General features: G+C 35.8%; 2 protein-coding genes and 1 long non-coding RNA gene across 4 annotated transcripts; 1 reads left to right on the top strand and 2 right to left on the bottom strand.

Moving 5' to 3' along the window:
- Window positions 1-775: 775 nt before the first annotated feature.
- On the bottom strand, window positions 776-6,468 carry LOC116009174 (vacuolar cation/proton exchanger 3-like). 2 transcript variants are annotated; one of them, XR_004096466.1, is made up of 14 exons: window positions 6,093-6,468; window positions 5,800-5,944; window positions 5,012-5,275; window positions 4,850-4,917; window positions 4,447-4,475; window positions 3,930-4,126; window positions 3,599-3,811; window positions 3,127-3,261; window positions 2,621-2,737; window positions 2,488-2,541; window positions 2,288-2,404; window positions 1,756-1,852; window positions 1,489-1,651; window positions 776-1,145 (listed from the first exon to the last, which is right to left on the bottom strand). XR_004096466.1 is itself a non-coding variant. In XM_031248736.1 (13 exons), the coding sequence occupies exons 3-13, from the start codon at window positions 5,273-5,275 to the stop codon at window positions 1,572-1,574; spliced, it is 1,371 nt and encodes a 456-aa protein (XP_031104596.1). In that variant the 5' UTR covers window positions 5,800-5,944; window positions 6,093-6,468; the 3' UTR covers window positions 1,226-1,571. The 2 variants fall into 2 exon arrangements, 1 of the variants encoding a protein (XP_031104596.1); XM_031248736.1 differs by lacking the exon at window positions 776-1,145 and having other exon boundaries at window positions 1,226-1,651.
- Window positions 6,469-7,359: 891 nt separating this feature from the next.
- Window positions 7,360-7,928, top strand: LOC116009195. The gene is made up of 2 exons (XR_004096477.1): window positions 7,360-7,583; window positions 7,678-7,928. It is a non-coding gene; the product is annotated as an uncharacterized LOC116009195 (long non-coding RNA).
- LOC116009158 (glucose-1-phosphate adenylyltransferase small subunit, chloroplastic/amyloplastic) lies at window positions 7,896-11,907 on the bottom strand. The gene is made up of 9 exons (XM_031248735.1): window positions 11,582-11,907; window positions 10,480-10,776; window positions 9,892-10,161; window positions 9,612-9,791; window positions 9,282-9,385; window positions 9,094-9,205; window positions 8,888-8,986; window positions 8,588-8,707; window positions 7,896-8,205 (listed from the first exon to the last, which is right to left on the bottom strand). The coding sequence occupies exons 1-9, from the start codon at window positions 11,852-11,854 to the stop codon at window positions 8,089-8,091; spliced, it is 1,572 nt and encodes a 523-aa protein (XP_031104595.1). The 5' UTR covers window positions 11,855-11,907; the 3' UTR covers window positions 7,896-8,088.
- Window positions 11,908-15,474: the final 3,567 nt, after the last annotated feature.

Genomic DNA, 15,474 nt, shown 5'->3' with positions numbered 1-15,474 from the left:
TATATGTACTATTTTGACGTAGCCATATGTAACAGTGTAACGTCTGCTTCTTCAATGCCGAGTGTGTTTTTATATATGTTTGGTTGAGGATTTGGAAACTTGATTTCGTAGGTTTTGATATGTGAATGGAAAATGGTTTTTTTTTTTCAATACATGCATGTTATTTCTAACATTATTATGATATGATCGCTTTTTTATCACCATGCATTAACAAATATGTTTAATTAGCATTAAAAATAATGTTATTAACCACTCAAAACCTTTTTTTCTTCATGGTAATAAAATTGTTATCAATACATAAGTCTACTACAAAATTTTTTTTTTTTTAAAAAAGTGCAATTGAAAAATCAAAAGTTTACTTAATAACGACAAACCTTGAGTCTAGTGCATATGTTTACTTCATAAAAATTCACAATATTTGTGGTTCTATTACCAAGTGAGAACTGAATTCAACTCGCGCCTATAAAGGTTCATCAATACTTGAGGATTTTAGTAGAAATATATAATGTCAATTTTATAATTATTACATACATTCAAGTTTGTTGTATTTATACAACTAACCTTCCCTTTTTACCCCTTATTTCCCGGTAACCCTCAATAATTGATTTACCCAAATAAATGGATAAAATTAATCATCACTTTTTAATAAAAACATGTTTTCACTTGAACCCCTAGTATATATATAACGATATAAGGGTTAGTTGATAATGACAAAATTGAAATAATATTAAAAAGTAGTATAAGAATACCTAAAAAAGAATTGAAGGAGATAATGTTTTTTTTTTTTTGAAAACCAAACCAAACCAAATTATATTAAACCAACGAGGAAAGAAAACGAGGTAAAGAGTCCAGGTACTCAACCCGCTCCCAACCATCATTACAAAGAGCTCTTTTAGCAATAACATGAGCAAACTGATTACCACTACGCTTAACAGAAATAAATTTAACATAAGGTAAAGCATTTAAAAGATCACGGATTTCTTGAACAATGGCCCCGAAAGGGGTTAGAATCTCTCCATTGTAGACAGCTTGAGTCACCACCTTAGCATCCGTTTCCAGAATCACTCGCGACCATCCCTTTTGCTTGATCCAACTTAGGGCCTCCCGAGCACCCATAGCTTCTGCCTCTTTGACTGTATATAGCCCTGAAGGAGATTATGTTACATCTAACCTTTTAAACTTTTATTATTCAGCAACATATAATTTGGGCTGTCGTTGATTATAATTTAAAAGTAAACGTGATTAGAATTCATAAGTGATATATACATTACACATTTAAACGTACAAGAACAAAATAAAAATGTATAACCTATGGTTGAACAAAATTTAGTTAAAAGTTAGAAAAGAAAAGGAAAACTATACATCCAACTATATTTTGGAGGAAATTAAAACACAATTCCTCCACATTCTATGCTATCAAAATCAAAGATTTCATAAGCCACTAACTATATCATCACAATGTAACAAAGAAGAAGATGGAATATACACCTTGAAGTTGAACTTTAAAATGGAACTTCATACTCAACAATGGCAAACTGGGCAGCTCTCAGATCAGTCACAACTCTTCAAATTTAAACATTTCTGAGATCATCATATATGGCTTCAGCTGCCTTCTGCAGTGTCTGTAGACTAGTCTCTGTGGGCTTGTCCTCTGAAATGCCACATTATCAGCCATTGCGTTCAAGTTTGATCGAAACCGGGTTATCAACAAAGGCACTGATATGAACGATGGAAGAAAAGCGGGAAGCAACTCACGTATAGACTCGGGGTCGATGTGTACAAAGAAACTTGCAGCGACTATCAGATAGCAGAGGAGGAGCATTAGTCCTTTAAAGTAATTTGAAGTTCCTTCCTGCAATAACAAACCGACACAATGCCCGAGGGGAAAGCGGGATTGAAGGAGCAAATGGTAAAGATCAGAGAAGAACAAATTATAGGCCCTGTTTGGTAAAATAGTTAGCTTATCAGTCAATTTTGACTTATTTGACTACTATTAGTTGTTTGACTTGGTTAAAAAATCAATATGAGTGTTTGATTAATAAGCTTTTTGTAAGTCCAAAATGCTAAAATTCAAAAAGTTACTCAAAACAATTTTTTCAATTAGCTTTTTGAGAAAAGAAATTATACCAAACAGATATCAGCTAACAACTAATTTACCAAACACCTTTCTACAATCAGCTAATATTATCAACTAGTTATACCTCTAACCCAATCAGCTAACAACTATCAGCTAACAGTCATTTACCAAACATTGCTATAGTCTGCTGTGTTTATGCAAGTTGGATACCTGCACCATGAAGGCTACTACAATAACGCTCATGAACAGGGTGGCTGTTTCGAAAAGCTGGAAGTCCAAGTTCATTGGGCGCCCCATTATCCACCCAACGACAACACAGAAAGGGATCTGTAGCAATAATGAATACATGGTCATTCATAGAATCACTAAAAGGAATTCAATGACTATGAATGGTACAGATTAAAATATACCCCGAACATGGCTATCTGTGTAGAAGATCCGATAGCCACTCCCAAAGAGATGTCCTGCACCAAAATCGAATAAGTGTGAGGGGTTCGTCTTCGGCTTTAGTCCTTTTATTTATGAACGAATCAGGATATTTACAAGCTTGTCTTTCACAGCAAACATGATAGCGCCAGCATGTTCTGCAGCATTGCCAACAATCGGGAGCAGGATGACACTTATAAAAGCCACGGGAATGTTCAATGCAATAGATGCTCCCTGAAGCACATTCACATTTATCACAAAAGAGAGTAAGAAGCGAGTGCGAGAGAATTTTCCTATACATCTCCGTTTTTTTTAAAATACTACTGACTCTATTTCTCAACGTATTGAAGTACAAAGAGTCAATATTGACTCCACTGAGACTGACTCGAACCCACAACCTCCCATATGAGGAAGCTACTTGGTGCTACTGGACCACAAGTTACTTGGAAATATTAAACCTCCAGAATACGTTGTTAAACAAGTCAATGGCAGTTAAATGTAAAAGTGAGGATTTGGCCCTTTGGAAGGTGGATGACTCACGATTCCGATTTATAGAGCGCTGTAATTCTACTAGAAGAATGCCAAGAAACTCCGTAAGAGGTAAGTTTGCAAGATTAAGTTACCTCTATAGTGTTAACCAAATATTCAGATAGAAGAGCTATCCATGCAGTCAAAATGGAAAGCCATATGATTGACGACCACATGGATATCTCGGGAGCTTCTTCTTCTTCATTGTCACTGTCATTTCGATTTGCGTCCTAAAAGTGTGTAGTATCGAGTGAGTATAAAAAGTTAGGAACCAGAAAAACAAACCTATAAAGTATTTTTAGTAAGAAAAGGGGAACGGTGTTGCTCAAATAAACCGTAGGTTGTATTATTCTGTATTATTGTCATAACATGCAACCTTGAAAGCATTATCTGCCTCTTAAATGGTCAATGCCCAAGATGAATAAATATCAAATTTTAGAACGAACCAAGATTTTCAACTCCAAAAATATATCAAAAACTCAGAAAAAAAAAAAGGAAAAGAAAGAGGTATTTATTCTAGGAAAGAAACAGTAATAAATAAAATGTAATAGAACACTGATCACTGACCTCTGCAATCGGCATATAAAGACTCTTTTCGCTTGTCAGCTGGAAGAAAAGATAAGCACCATATGCTACAAGCATTACACAGCTACTAAACCTAGAAAGTGCGACCTCCGATTTTCCAAAATGCAACTCGGTGTGTGTAAAATGGAGGACCGCAGGTAACAGAAGCCCCATTACAGCCATCAAAAGCAACCCTGAATTCATGACTGCAGTTCCCTAACAAAGTATACAAATATATCCCATCATATTAATGCCGGGAAATCACTAATGTATACTAAGGTTCCAATGGAAAAAAAAAAAAAAAAAAAAGAATTTTAAGATGACAGTAGCGTACCTTGTTGAAAACCTGTTCTTTATGAGAATAAACAAGTCCACCAGCAAAAAATGCACACCCGAGCACGAGTAACATATTTGAGAGAATCGAGCCCAAAAGTGACTGCTGAACAACTCGCATCATGCCACGATTAAGTGCATACATTGATATTATTAACTCTGTTGCATTGCCGAAAGTGGCATTTAGAAGCCCTCCAACTGCAAAAAACTCCAAAATTAAGCCCATTGGTCAATATTTTGAACAAAGAAAGCGTAAGTAAACAACAAGCATAACAATATTCTTGAATTCAATCTAAGGAATTTCTTTCTAGAAGGCATTCAAACCAAAATGTGCTCACAACATTAGGAATAAGGTGTCCTAGTTTATAACGTGTTGGAAAAGTATTTTGCATATAAAGCAAAAAAGGTGTGATTAATATAACATGGGGAAAGAACTGGTGGATTCAGAGCCAACAAGCATACACACATACATATCGACATTCATATATTCCTATAAAAATAAGAATAAAGAATACAACCTGTTGGGCCAGTAAAGAAAGCAAGCTGCCTGCACAGAATATGAAGCCAAAATATTAGTGGCTTGGTCAATAGATAATAAAATTTTAAACCATACGAAATCAAGTTACAGTCCAATACCAATACGTTCACACTATCAACTCCACAAAAAAAATTATTTTCGCTAAGCATTAATGAATCATTAGTGTTTTTTTCTTTGTTATGCACTTTGGAAGGACCCAAAATAGTAAATGAAAAATGTGATCTAGCTAAACCAGAATATCTTCCTCATCATAAAAGAACTGAGACCTTAGTAAAGTAGGAAAATCTTAACATGCATAATGCATTTACTAACAATGCTAATCGCTAGCTTCCTGTACAGAATTAAATGCAACATATCCTGAGATGATAGGTATTGTGAATTACTCTGTTGCCCAACCTAAACGCTCCGCAAGTGGTATGATGCCTGACAAGCTTAGAATGAAGATCCACCCCTACCAAGAGAAAAAAAAATGATAGGACAGATATAATCACATACGTATAAAAAATGAAAACAGATTGGAGAGCAAAGAAACAAATCAAACTTACATGACGATTAGAAAACTTATCAACAAGAACAGCCAGAGGACCACAGGTTATAAGAATGTTTAACTTTTTGGATAAGAAGACGATTTTAATGCTGGCTAACATCCTATTCAATATACATTTACAGCTGAAATCATCAGAACTGGTATAAAAGAATGATCTCCGGGGAGAAGGATCGAGAGATATTGGCCTCCCGATTACATGATCAGGGCTTACTAGGCTCTCATCATGGAACTCAAGAACTGCTCTTCCATCAAAAGACCCCATCTGCTGAAAGAAATGCCCATTCATTACAACACAATAGGGAAAGGCAGAATATATTCAAACAATATGTGCACATACATCAATTTTGCAGCTACAATAATACTAATCCATAATCTTTACCTAATACCTATTGGGTCATTATTCATTGAAGCTGTTAACAGAAGCATATTTATGCCAATGTTAATGCGTAAAGATGAAATTTCATTTCTGAAACCTGGAAATGAAAAAGTATGTGAATGGAAAAGGACAGAGAACTTGACTTGAGTGGAAAGCAGGCAAAGTTGGTGGAATGTGCCACAAGCCAATAAGACTAAGAACACTGTTCCATTACTTATCACTTCATAATCATACTCTTTCTTATTCAATTTCTTGTGTATACCCTTTGAGTCATTTCCACGATATTTTTTTTTTCAATTTCATTCTTTTTTTTATGTAAAAAAAATCAAGAATGTTAAGAGATTGCTTGGCGGTGAGGTTATATCTGCAAACAGAATAGATCGCGCAAAGAATTGAAGAAAGAAACTCACTTCAATGTGCGGGCTTGACTAGCGAAATAGCGAGTGTTGGTTGTGATCACCCATCCACTAATAATGCTTTTGCTTTGCCGCAAAAACAGACACTGCTCCATCTCCAACCATGGGCATAACTTAACTAAATCCGCCAAACAAAATTCTGCAAAGAAAACCAATGGGAATTTCCATTAAGAAAAAAGATTACAACTTTGAGCGTTTAACAAGACCAAAATGGGATCAAGAAAATTTGGGCGACGTTATTTTCGAGGTAAAAATGGTGGGTTCCTGGAAAATTAAAGAATGCCCACCTGTAGTATAGTCAACATGTGTTGCTAGAAATCCGAGGTCGTGACTTGCATGTCAGGATTAGTTTTGAAATCATTTTCGAGGAAAACTTGAAAGAAGTCTTTCTTTAGGAAATTGTTTTTTTCCCTTTCATCTTTCGCTGCTTCCAAATTCCAATATTCTTGTCTTTGCGTGGTTTGCGGTGCGAATGGGGAGAGGGTGAGGAGCGGTTGGTGTACGCGGAAAGAGGTAGTTATTGTTGACGGATCGGAAAACATAGAGGAGAAAAGTAGGCCGTAGCATATATAGCGTGGAAGCTGAAACGACAACGTCTTTTTGCTTGTGAATTGTGATGACTCCAGTCGTACAGCTTTTCTTTCACGTTAAGACCAAATATAAATATTGTTCCCGTGAAAACTGAAAAAGGAAATTTTTTAGATTCTATCAATCAAAAATAGGCCCACACAACTAATCTTAGGTAATATCCACCGCAAATTATACTATGGACCATGGTCAATACTGCAGTTGTGTTGGTTGTGTTGAAAGGGAACTGCAGTTGTGCAGAACAGAAGTCGTTTCATCCGTTTAACACAACTGCAGTACCCGTTCAACACAACTGCAGTATCAGGCATTGTGCATGGTCCACGGTATAACAACGGGATATCCACCCCATCGGCCCAGTAAATTAGCTTTTAAAAAATCACGTCCAATTTGATGATTTTTCATCCGGTATAAATTATTTATTTTTATTATAGTGCCACAACCTCTTACAAACATGTGAATCATATAGACGAATATGAGTTGCTTCGCACAATCGCACTACCTCGCATGTCGCATGCCTAGAAATATGCATGCCTACATCATGTTGACTTTGATTATTGGCCCATCCAACTACTTGACTCAATTGCGACTGAATGTTTGGCATCATTCAATTCATGTCACACCACAACCACGCTATACTCATTCACACCACCTACCTACCAATTAGAATGGAGGATGGTTGTGAATGCAACTGGCCGGACCAGTGATAACGGAGGGAAGACGACCAAGTCCGTCTAACAAGTTAAGATAGACGATGTCACCAACTGACCAACCCAATATCTATGTTTGTTGAATAATAATATTGCAATTGCAGGCTGAAACTTCATCCACTAAAGTTTTGGACTTCGTCAATCCTCAATTACGCCACCTACAAATCAAATACTACGGAAATGGAGTAATTTTGACTCTAACAATGAAAATGGATGAAGGAAAAAAGAGCTTTTAAAAAACAAAAGAAAGAAAACATTTCTGTCTCCATCATAATTTTCAAAGGGAAGAAACCTGCATGGACCGCCAACTACTATAAAGAGACAAGTGTATAGCGGCCCGGAAAGCGAATACGATGAGGAGAAGAACGATGATCAATCTCCGCAAGAGCATAGCTTTATTTGCTGTGTTTCTGTTTCTGACATTTATTCTGCTCTCGGCGTGTCAAGCAAAGATCTTAGACTACTCATCACTAGCAGCTCAGGGTGTGTGTTTTGCTTCTTTCTCCTTTAATTTTCGTTAATCTGCTGCTTTTTTGGCTCTATTTTTAGTTTTCTGTTTTATTTTTTTCGAGAACAGGAAGCTTAATTCACCGACGGAGTGACAGGGAAGCTCCTGGACCTCCTGGACCAGCTGCTAATGTCCATGATCATAATCACCATTAAGGAGGTGGCAGAAGTATTGTGCCTTTAGATTAACTGAACTTGTTGTGTATGTTTGTAACTAGTTCCAAAATTTGCCAATTGGAGACTAGTGATCAAGTAGAAAGCATCACGTATACACTTGTATAATCATCATTTATTGGTAACTAAGATGGTATTTAAACTTTAAAGGATAATATGCATCAGTTTCTCTTATGGGAAAACATAACATTACCAACAAAAAATGTTAGATTTTCTATGGCAAAATAAACAACTACCATTGCAGGCCTGCAGCTCCATCTTCTGCTAAACAGTTTTGAGGATATGTGCCTGAACTCTTGTTACATCTTTATATTACAGTTCCGCTGGGGATCAATGCATCCTTGATGACAGTGACGATTCCACTCTTGATGAAATATCCATCAGTTTCCCTAGCTGCTTCTTGAACATCGTCACTATTAATGATCTGAGAAAATCAAATGTCGATGTTAGGGGGTTTCAAGATTTCAAGTTTCAACTTCATAAAAATATGCTTCTCCTAGTACTGAAGGATAATACCAAAATACTTAGTGCATATGGAGCTATATATGCTGCTGTAAAGTGCAAGAATATTTGAACATTATATAAATTTTCATTGATTAAACTAAAAGATGATATAGTTATTTGAAGATGCAATTCAAGAATTGATATCTTTGGTATAAGTGGGCCTGATTCAAGCAAGGTAAAGGACTTTTTGTTCTTCATGCCCCACCTTTCAGCAAGGTATGAAATGGCTTATGAGGTCTAGAAGACAATTTCAAAATTTCAGTTGAAAAGTTGAGTTGAAACAAAATGTTTAGATTTTGCACCTTCACATTGTCCCCTATACGAGCATTCTTGTCAATGATTGCTCTTTTAATGTGGGAGTTCCTGCCAATGCCAATTGGGATGCTGCCCTTTGCTGCCAGAAGCCTCCTGTCAGCATCAGTCTGTCCCAATACAAGAAATTATGTCAAAAAGATAAAGTAGCTTACAGAAATTGCAGAACAATGATGGTTTCCGATGAATCATGAACCATTAAGATAAGTGTTGCACTCCATACAAAAACTCAATTGAAATCCGACTAGAGAAAAAAAAAATCTATATCCATCTTCTACATGGATTATTACCTCATAGTAATCAGCTCCCATCAGTAGTGAATCTTCAATAATTGCACCTTCTGATATACATGATCTAAGCCCAACCACAGAATGGTGAATTTTACAGTTCTGCACTAACAAACACAATAATGAATATTGCATTCCACATTATTATAAATGCAATCACAATCTATGAATGGATGATGTTATCAACCCTAGAAGTTCAATTCACTTGCCTTGATCACACAACCTTCGCCAATAACACTGTCCGTGACATCAGCATCAAGCATTTTAGAAGGAGGTAAATATCGAGGCTGAGTGTAGATTGGAGCTGATCGGTCATAGAAACTTCAAAAGGATTTCCTGGTTAGTGCTTTAAATTTAAACATTAGAACGAAAATTATATTCTACAAGGGGGGTTTACCTGAAATCTGGCACTGGCTTTTTTGTGATCCCCAAGTTGGCATTATAGAAAGCCTCAATTGTACCAATATCTTCCCAGTAGCCGTCAAACAAATAAGCTTGAACCTGTATGGATGAAATGGTGAGAATTCCACATTTACACTTATTCTTTACAGTTTTCATGGGCAAATTTCAGTCAATAACTATTCATCTTCCTATTATACTTATACTACAGCAAACTCACAGTACAATACAGTTTGATTTGGTGAGAAGACAAATTAACAAAATCTGGATGGTCAAAATACACTTTATGATTATTTGAAAAAAAAAAAAAAAAAAAAAGGGTACATACTCTCATTCCAATGGATGTTGCACCAGGAATGACTTCACTTCCAAAGTCATTGGCTCCAGGGAACTTTTCTCGAAGTAGGTTTAACATCACATTTTTGCTAATGACATATATGCCCATACTTGCAATAAAAGGCAACTCTTTAGCTCTCTGATCATCAAGACCTAAAATAGTAGTATCAACCTGGATGGGAGTGAAAAGACAATTATTTCCCTATTTGTTTTTTTTTTATACTTAAACAAACTACCTAGATGAGAGTGATAACTGAATTTATTTAGTTTACCTTCATAGCTTTCAACTGTTCTCCTTTTGGTTTCTCTGCAAATTCAATAATCCGCCCTTCTTCATCAATCTTCATGAGACCAAATGCAGTGGCACGCTTCTCATCCATTGGCAGAGCAGCAACAGTAATATCAGCATCTGTTTCTCTGTGGGCTTGAATGAATCTCTCATAATCCATTCGGTACAAATGATCTCCAGCAAGAACTAGGAATTCAAGAACATTGTGTTCCTCAAACAGCCATAGATACTGCCTCACAGCATCAGCAGTACCCTGCAATTAAATAGCATGTAAATTTAGTGCTTAATGGTACCATTAATGAATACCCCCATAAAATTCTTGGAACCAAACAGTTGACTCCTTTTAGACTGCCCACGACAAAATCACATTTAGATTGCTACACTTGGCAACCATATATACACTCATCAAACTAGCACAGCTGGAGATTGATTTGGTTAGAATCATATCTTGTACATATTAAAACAACTGAAGAACTACTACATGGATCATGCGTGAATAATAGAACATACACATCATAATTCTTTGTATGCAACTAGCATGGTTTATAACAAGTAGCAACGGGATAAATACCTGGAACCAATTAGGGTTCTCTGGACTTTGCTGAGCAGCAAGAACTTCAACGAAACCTTCATTCTTGTAGCCGCCCATGTTACTTGCATATGCCCGTGAGAGGTGACGATTGAGTGATGCAGAGTTAAACTGTGTAAGAACATAGATCTTGGAAACATTACTGTTCAAGCAATTGCTAACAGGGATATCAATCAGACGATAGTTTGCTCCAAGTGGAACAGCTGGCTTTGCCCTCTTCTTTGTTAGAGGGTAGAGCCGGGTCCCAGCTCCACCTCCAAGAATAATTCCCAAGACACTCTGCAAAACATTAAATATACAGAAGTTCATAATAATCCTTCCCCATATGGCTTCAACTACTCCTTAGTGATGGAATTCAGGAGGTAAAAGGCAATATTTTACATTAGAAAAGAAGCAAAAGAACTAAATATTTAGATAGTCTCATAAAAATGAATGCAATTTGATTTCAGATATAACATACAAATCATTCAACTGCATTCATCTTTGAATGATGTCAAAACACCATTTTTCTCATTACGTTTTTGTCCCTAAATTCTACAGCCAACACAAGAAATGCAACTCTCTAGTGAACTCCTAAGTTTCATCCATACATGCAGTTGAAGTGGACACCACTCAAAACCAGATCCACGATTTTAATTGTTATATTCAAAAAAAAAAAACAGAAAAAGAATAGTGAAAAAAGAAATAGTTCACACTTCACACACTTTGCTTTAACTAAATAAAACGCACGTAAAGCAACCTCCTTACGCAATCTCTCAATATAATAGTAATCGATGCAAACAAAAAGTGAAGATTTGGATCTGGAAATAGTTGGAAAATATACTTCAAGGTGAAGCAATTAATGCTCCATTCTCATGACAATATGAGAGCTGTATCCAGACATTCTAATTTAATTGAATCATCACTTCACTTCAGTGGCAATTCGATGAACTATCACCAATTTTACTGCTAAAAAGAAAGATGTTATGAGATTAAGGAAAAAAAAATACAGAAACACTGCAGATTCAACAACAGGCATTCATATACGGGAAATACGTAATAATTAACACGTGTATATGCATCATGGACACGATTGAGTGCTTACTCGGCTAGCATCAGGATCGAGACAAGTCTGCGAATTCTGGGAGTCGGAAACAGCTTTAGGGGAAACGATAATCGGAGCATTACGCCTCTCCGACGATTTCCCTCCGGAACGGCTGCAGCGCCGAGAAACTAACGACGCGAGTTTGTCGCCGGAGAGATTAGAAGACGCGAACGAGAGGCTCTTGAACCTCCCAGCACGCCGAGCAGAGCCGTCGTTCCTCTCCGCCGCGCAGGTATACGGAGCGAGCTTCGGAGCTCCGATTGCTGCCGCCATTGCCTCTCTCTTCGATCGCTATGGAGTGTGTGGAGGTGAGTGAAGAGTGGTGGAAGTATAACCGAACCAGCTTGTTTTTTTTAAGAGCTGCATAGCTGCCAGCTGTTAATAAACTGCCACTCATCTTGTCGGAAATTACAGATTTGCCTTCGCAAATGACCGGTCATCAGCACACTTGTCACGGAGGGTAGTACGGGAATTTAGGATGCCTGTTTAAGGAAAATCTTTGTGGACGCAATTCGGCTATTCCAGGGAATATTACGATTTGGTCAAGTGGGGCCCTTAGAAAATCTGTAACTTGCTTTGAGCCGTTGATTATAAGTTCATGATACACGTATAGTATGTTGTCCGTACATTTGATAATTTTTTTATTTTTTTTTTGAAAATCTACATTTGATAATTTATTCTTGCGGAATAATTAAAATATTTTAGGAGTTTTTATAACTCATGCTTAACTATAGTCCAAATTAAGAAAGTATGAAATGATTAAATTAATAATTGTACACTAGAACTAATCGCTTTGATGTACGGTACGGTGTTGCAAACTTTTTTAATCAACTTACTAAAGAATCAAAAATATTTCAAGTAGCCGAAGGCCTTGTGGTCGAAGGTCATAGTGTGGTACTAAAAAAAAAGTTATTTTATGTATTTTTAAAATTATACTTCTAACTTTTACTCTCACTTGTGTTCAAATTTGATTTGAGGAAGAAAAAAAGCAATGGATAAGCATCAAATTTTCTAAAAGTTTTCCTAACATCATTTAATGCGATTTATATTGATGAAGTCGGGAAATAGGTTTTGGACATCTACATGTTCACCACATGTCGTGAGCACATTAGGCAAGCGTGTGGTGGCCTTGCACATTACATCTGTCTAAATAAAGCTGACAAACAATAGGTGTGTGATGTAACGGTCCTTTATGTGATCGGATTGTGCTTATTTTAAGGTTAATGATTGATTAGGGTCATTATTCCCGATTAGTTCAACTTGAGAATAATCTGTCGATCGACAACTAAGCTTCACAGCTAATTTAACAACTTACCCGACCACATTCGTGGTCGAAAACTTATGTTCTTGAATGTGGTCGGGAAATGTCGAATAGGACAATCCGCACGATTACCGAGCCAAATTCCGATACATCGAGGTCAAACTTCCTATCAAATATAAATAAATAATATATCATTTATATATAAAAATTATTAAAGGTTGAGATAGCTTAGTTGGTAATTAGTAGATATTTGTTATGAAAGGTTCAAATATCAAATCTTGCTAACAATGATAGGAACCCATATCTTAATAAAATATGAGTAGTTTTTCTTATAAAAAGGATATTTATTTTTTTAGAATAAAATTGAACCCAGTACAATAAAATTCAAATTTCAGATTGTTTAACATCAATAGTGAGTGTATGTAATAAATTAATCCTTAGTCATATTCAAGATATCTTATGTAATATCAATATATCATTCAATTCGATTTGTTTAAGTCTAAAAATGTAAAAAATATAACATTACAAGGGAAGTGATTTGTTTAACAAGTAGCCAGCACTTCCACCTACCTAGCAAGCACATACCTTGTTGGACAAGTAGCATGCACACTCATCATTAATTTTCTTGTATGCATATAATTTATATGTATTAACTAAATCCCCATTATCTAAACCCGGCCCCCATCCAATAGTCTTTGTAAATTGGGTAACATGATAATATATATTAACAGGTTAAACATGTTTTTAATAGATTTAAAGGGATGACCAGTTAAGACACCAATCATAATGAATTTTAACGGATCAACCCGTTAACAACTCAAAATACATTACAGATAAACACTAATCCGTTATTTTCGTGTCTGATTTCTTGTCATGGTAATGGATGGTGTCGACAGCGGCTGGGATGTATATATATGGGGAATGGAGAACTTTAGCGTGAAGGGGGATGGTGGTTAGGTCAGAAAGAGACAAGCTAAGTAGAGAAATCTCTAAAATTGAGGGGGGGGGGGGCTTGTTCCTTGTTGATGATATCCGCCAGCAGGGATAATGGTGTTACGACTTTCAAGATAATCATTGACTACAACAAACCATGTGGAGCTTTGGACGGTAGCCATTGGAGCCATCAGCGTCCCAGAAAATCATGCAGAAAACTATAAACAATAAATGGAGTTATGGACGACAACCATGTTTTCACACTCCCCCCGGCCCCAACTTCAAACCACACACCGCAATTAACACTATGAGATTGCTATTTCATTTCTCTTGCTTTGTATAATACGGAGTATATATATACTTATGGGTTTATACAATTAAATTAAAATAAATATTATTATATATAAACACACTTTTACGAAAGCGAGTGCATGTAAAGATACGAGTTTTAAAATCGTTTATTATTTTGAGCTGAGATAGATAGAATGATGAATTGACAAATTTGTCACAGTATGTTTTGATACTAATGGTGGCTTAACATGAATGACAAAGTAAAACATGTGTTTGGTATTTATACAACTAATACAAGTGGTATTGAGTTGGTAATATTGGTACAATGACTCTACTAATAACATTAACTAATTAATTTTCTCAACAAAAATGTTTCAAATAAAACACTAAACAGCCTCTTAAACAGCTCTTGGTGACTTACCCATTTCACAACAATCTTCTCTAAGATCGTGAAATTATTATTAGGGTGTGTTTGGTTGGTGGGTTTAGGCATAAGGAATGGGTATGAAAGTGATTGCTTGTGTTTGGTTGATAGGTTTTGTGAATGCTACTATGAGTTTGGAATACTCCATTAATGACAAAATCCATACCCTTATTAAATAAGGGTTTCATCTCCCTTCCTCCTTTCTTCCCCAACTATTAATAATCATTCCCATTCCACTCAACTACCAAACATGTTAAATACTATCACCAAAACCCATTACCATTACCAAGTATTTGATACCCATTCCGATTCCGATTCCCATGTGCGAACCAAACGCACCCTTATTTTTGGACTGAATCATTTATTATTTTGGATTAAACTTGATGGGCCAAACCGACAACATTTATAATAATTTGAATACCATATCACACTATTAATTTACAATCATTATTAAAGATTCATTTTTAATTCATTTAATGCTTATTTTTTAAAGATTCATTATTTGGTATACTATCGAATAATGAACTTTTAATACACAAATAATGTAAATTTAGTATATTAAAAATGAGCATTTATTCATGATATATTTTATCACTATTTTATTGTTTGGCTAATTAAGCCCACTGCTGAATTGAACGCAAATTATACTGTGGACCATAGTCCACAAAGCATTTTGGACCATGATCGAATACAGTGCCGTTTCTTTTAATGAAAAGAAACGGCATCCGTACGCGCCATTAAGAATTAGTAGCTCTATATTAGTGTAACATATTCGGTTTCATTTTATATACACTGCATTTTCCTTTCAACACAACTACAATTTCATTTCGATATAACTATAGTTTTATTTGATAATATAAAAATAAATGTGAGGTAGTACCATTTGAGATAAACTGTAGTTTCATTTACGGATCGGATCTCCGTTAATATTTGACGTCAGTCGTTTTTAGACCATGGTCCACAATATAACAACTTTGAATTGAA

The sequence above is a fragment of the Ipomoea triloba genome, chromosome 2, assembly GCF_003576645.1.
Source record: "Ipomoea triloba cultivar NCNSP0323 chromosome 2, ASM357664v1".
Classification (NCBI taxonomy): Eukaryota; Viridiplantae; Streptophyta; class Magnoliopsida; order Solanales; family Convolvulaceae; genus Ipomoea; species Ipomoea triloba.
This window is presented reverse-complemented; position numbering and strand designations above follow the sequence as displayed.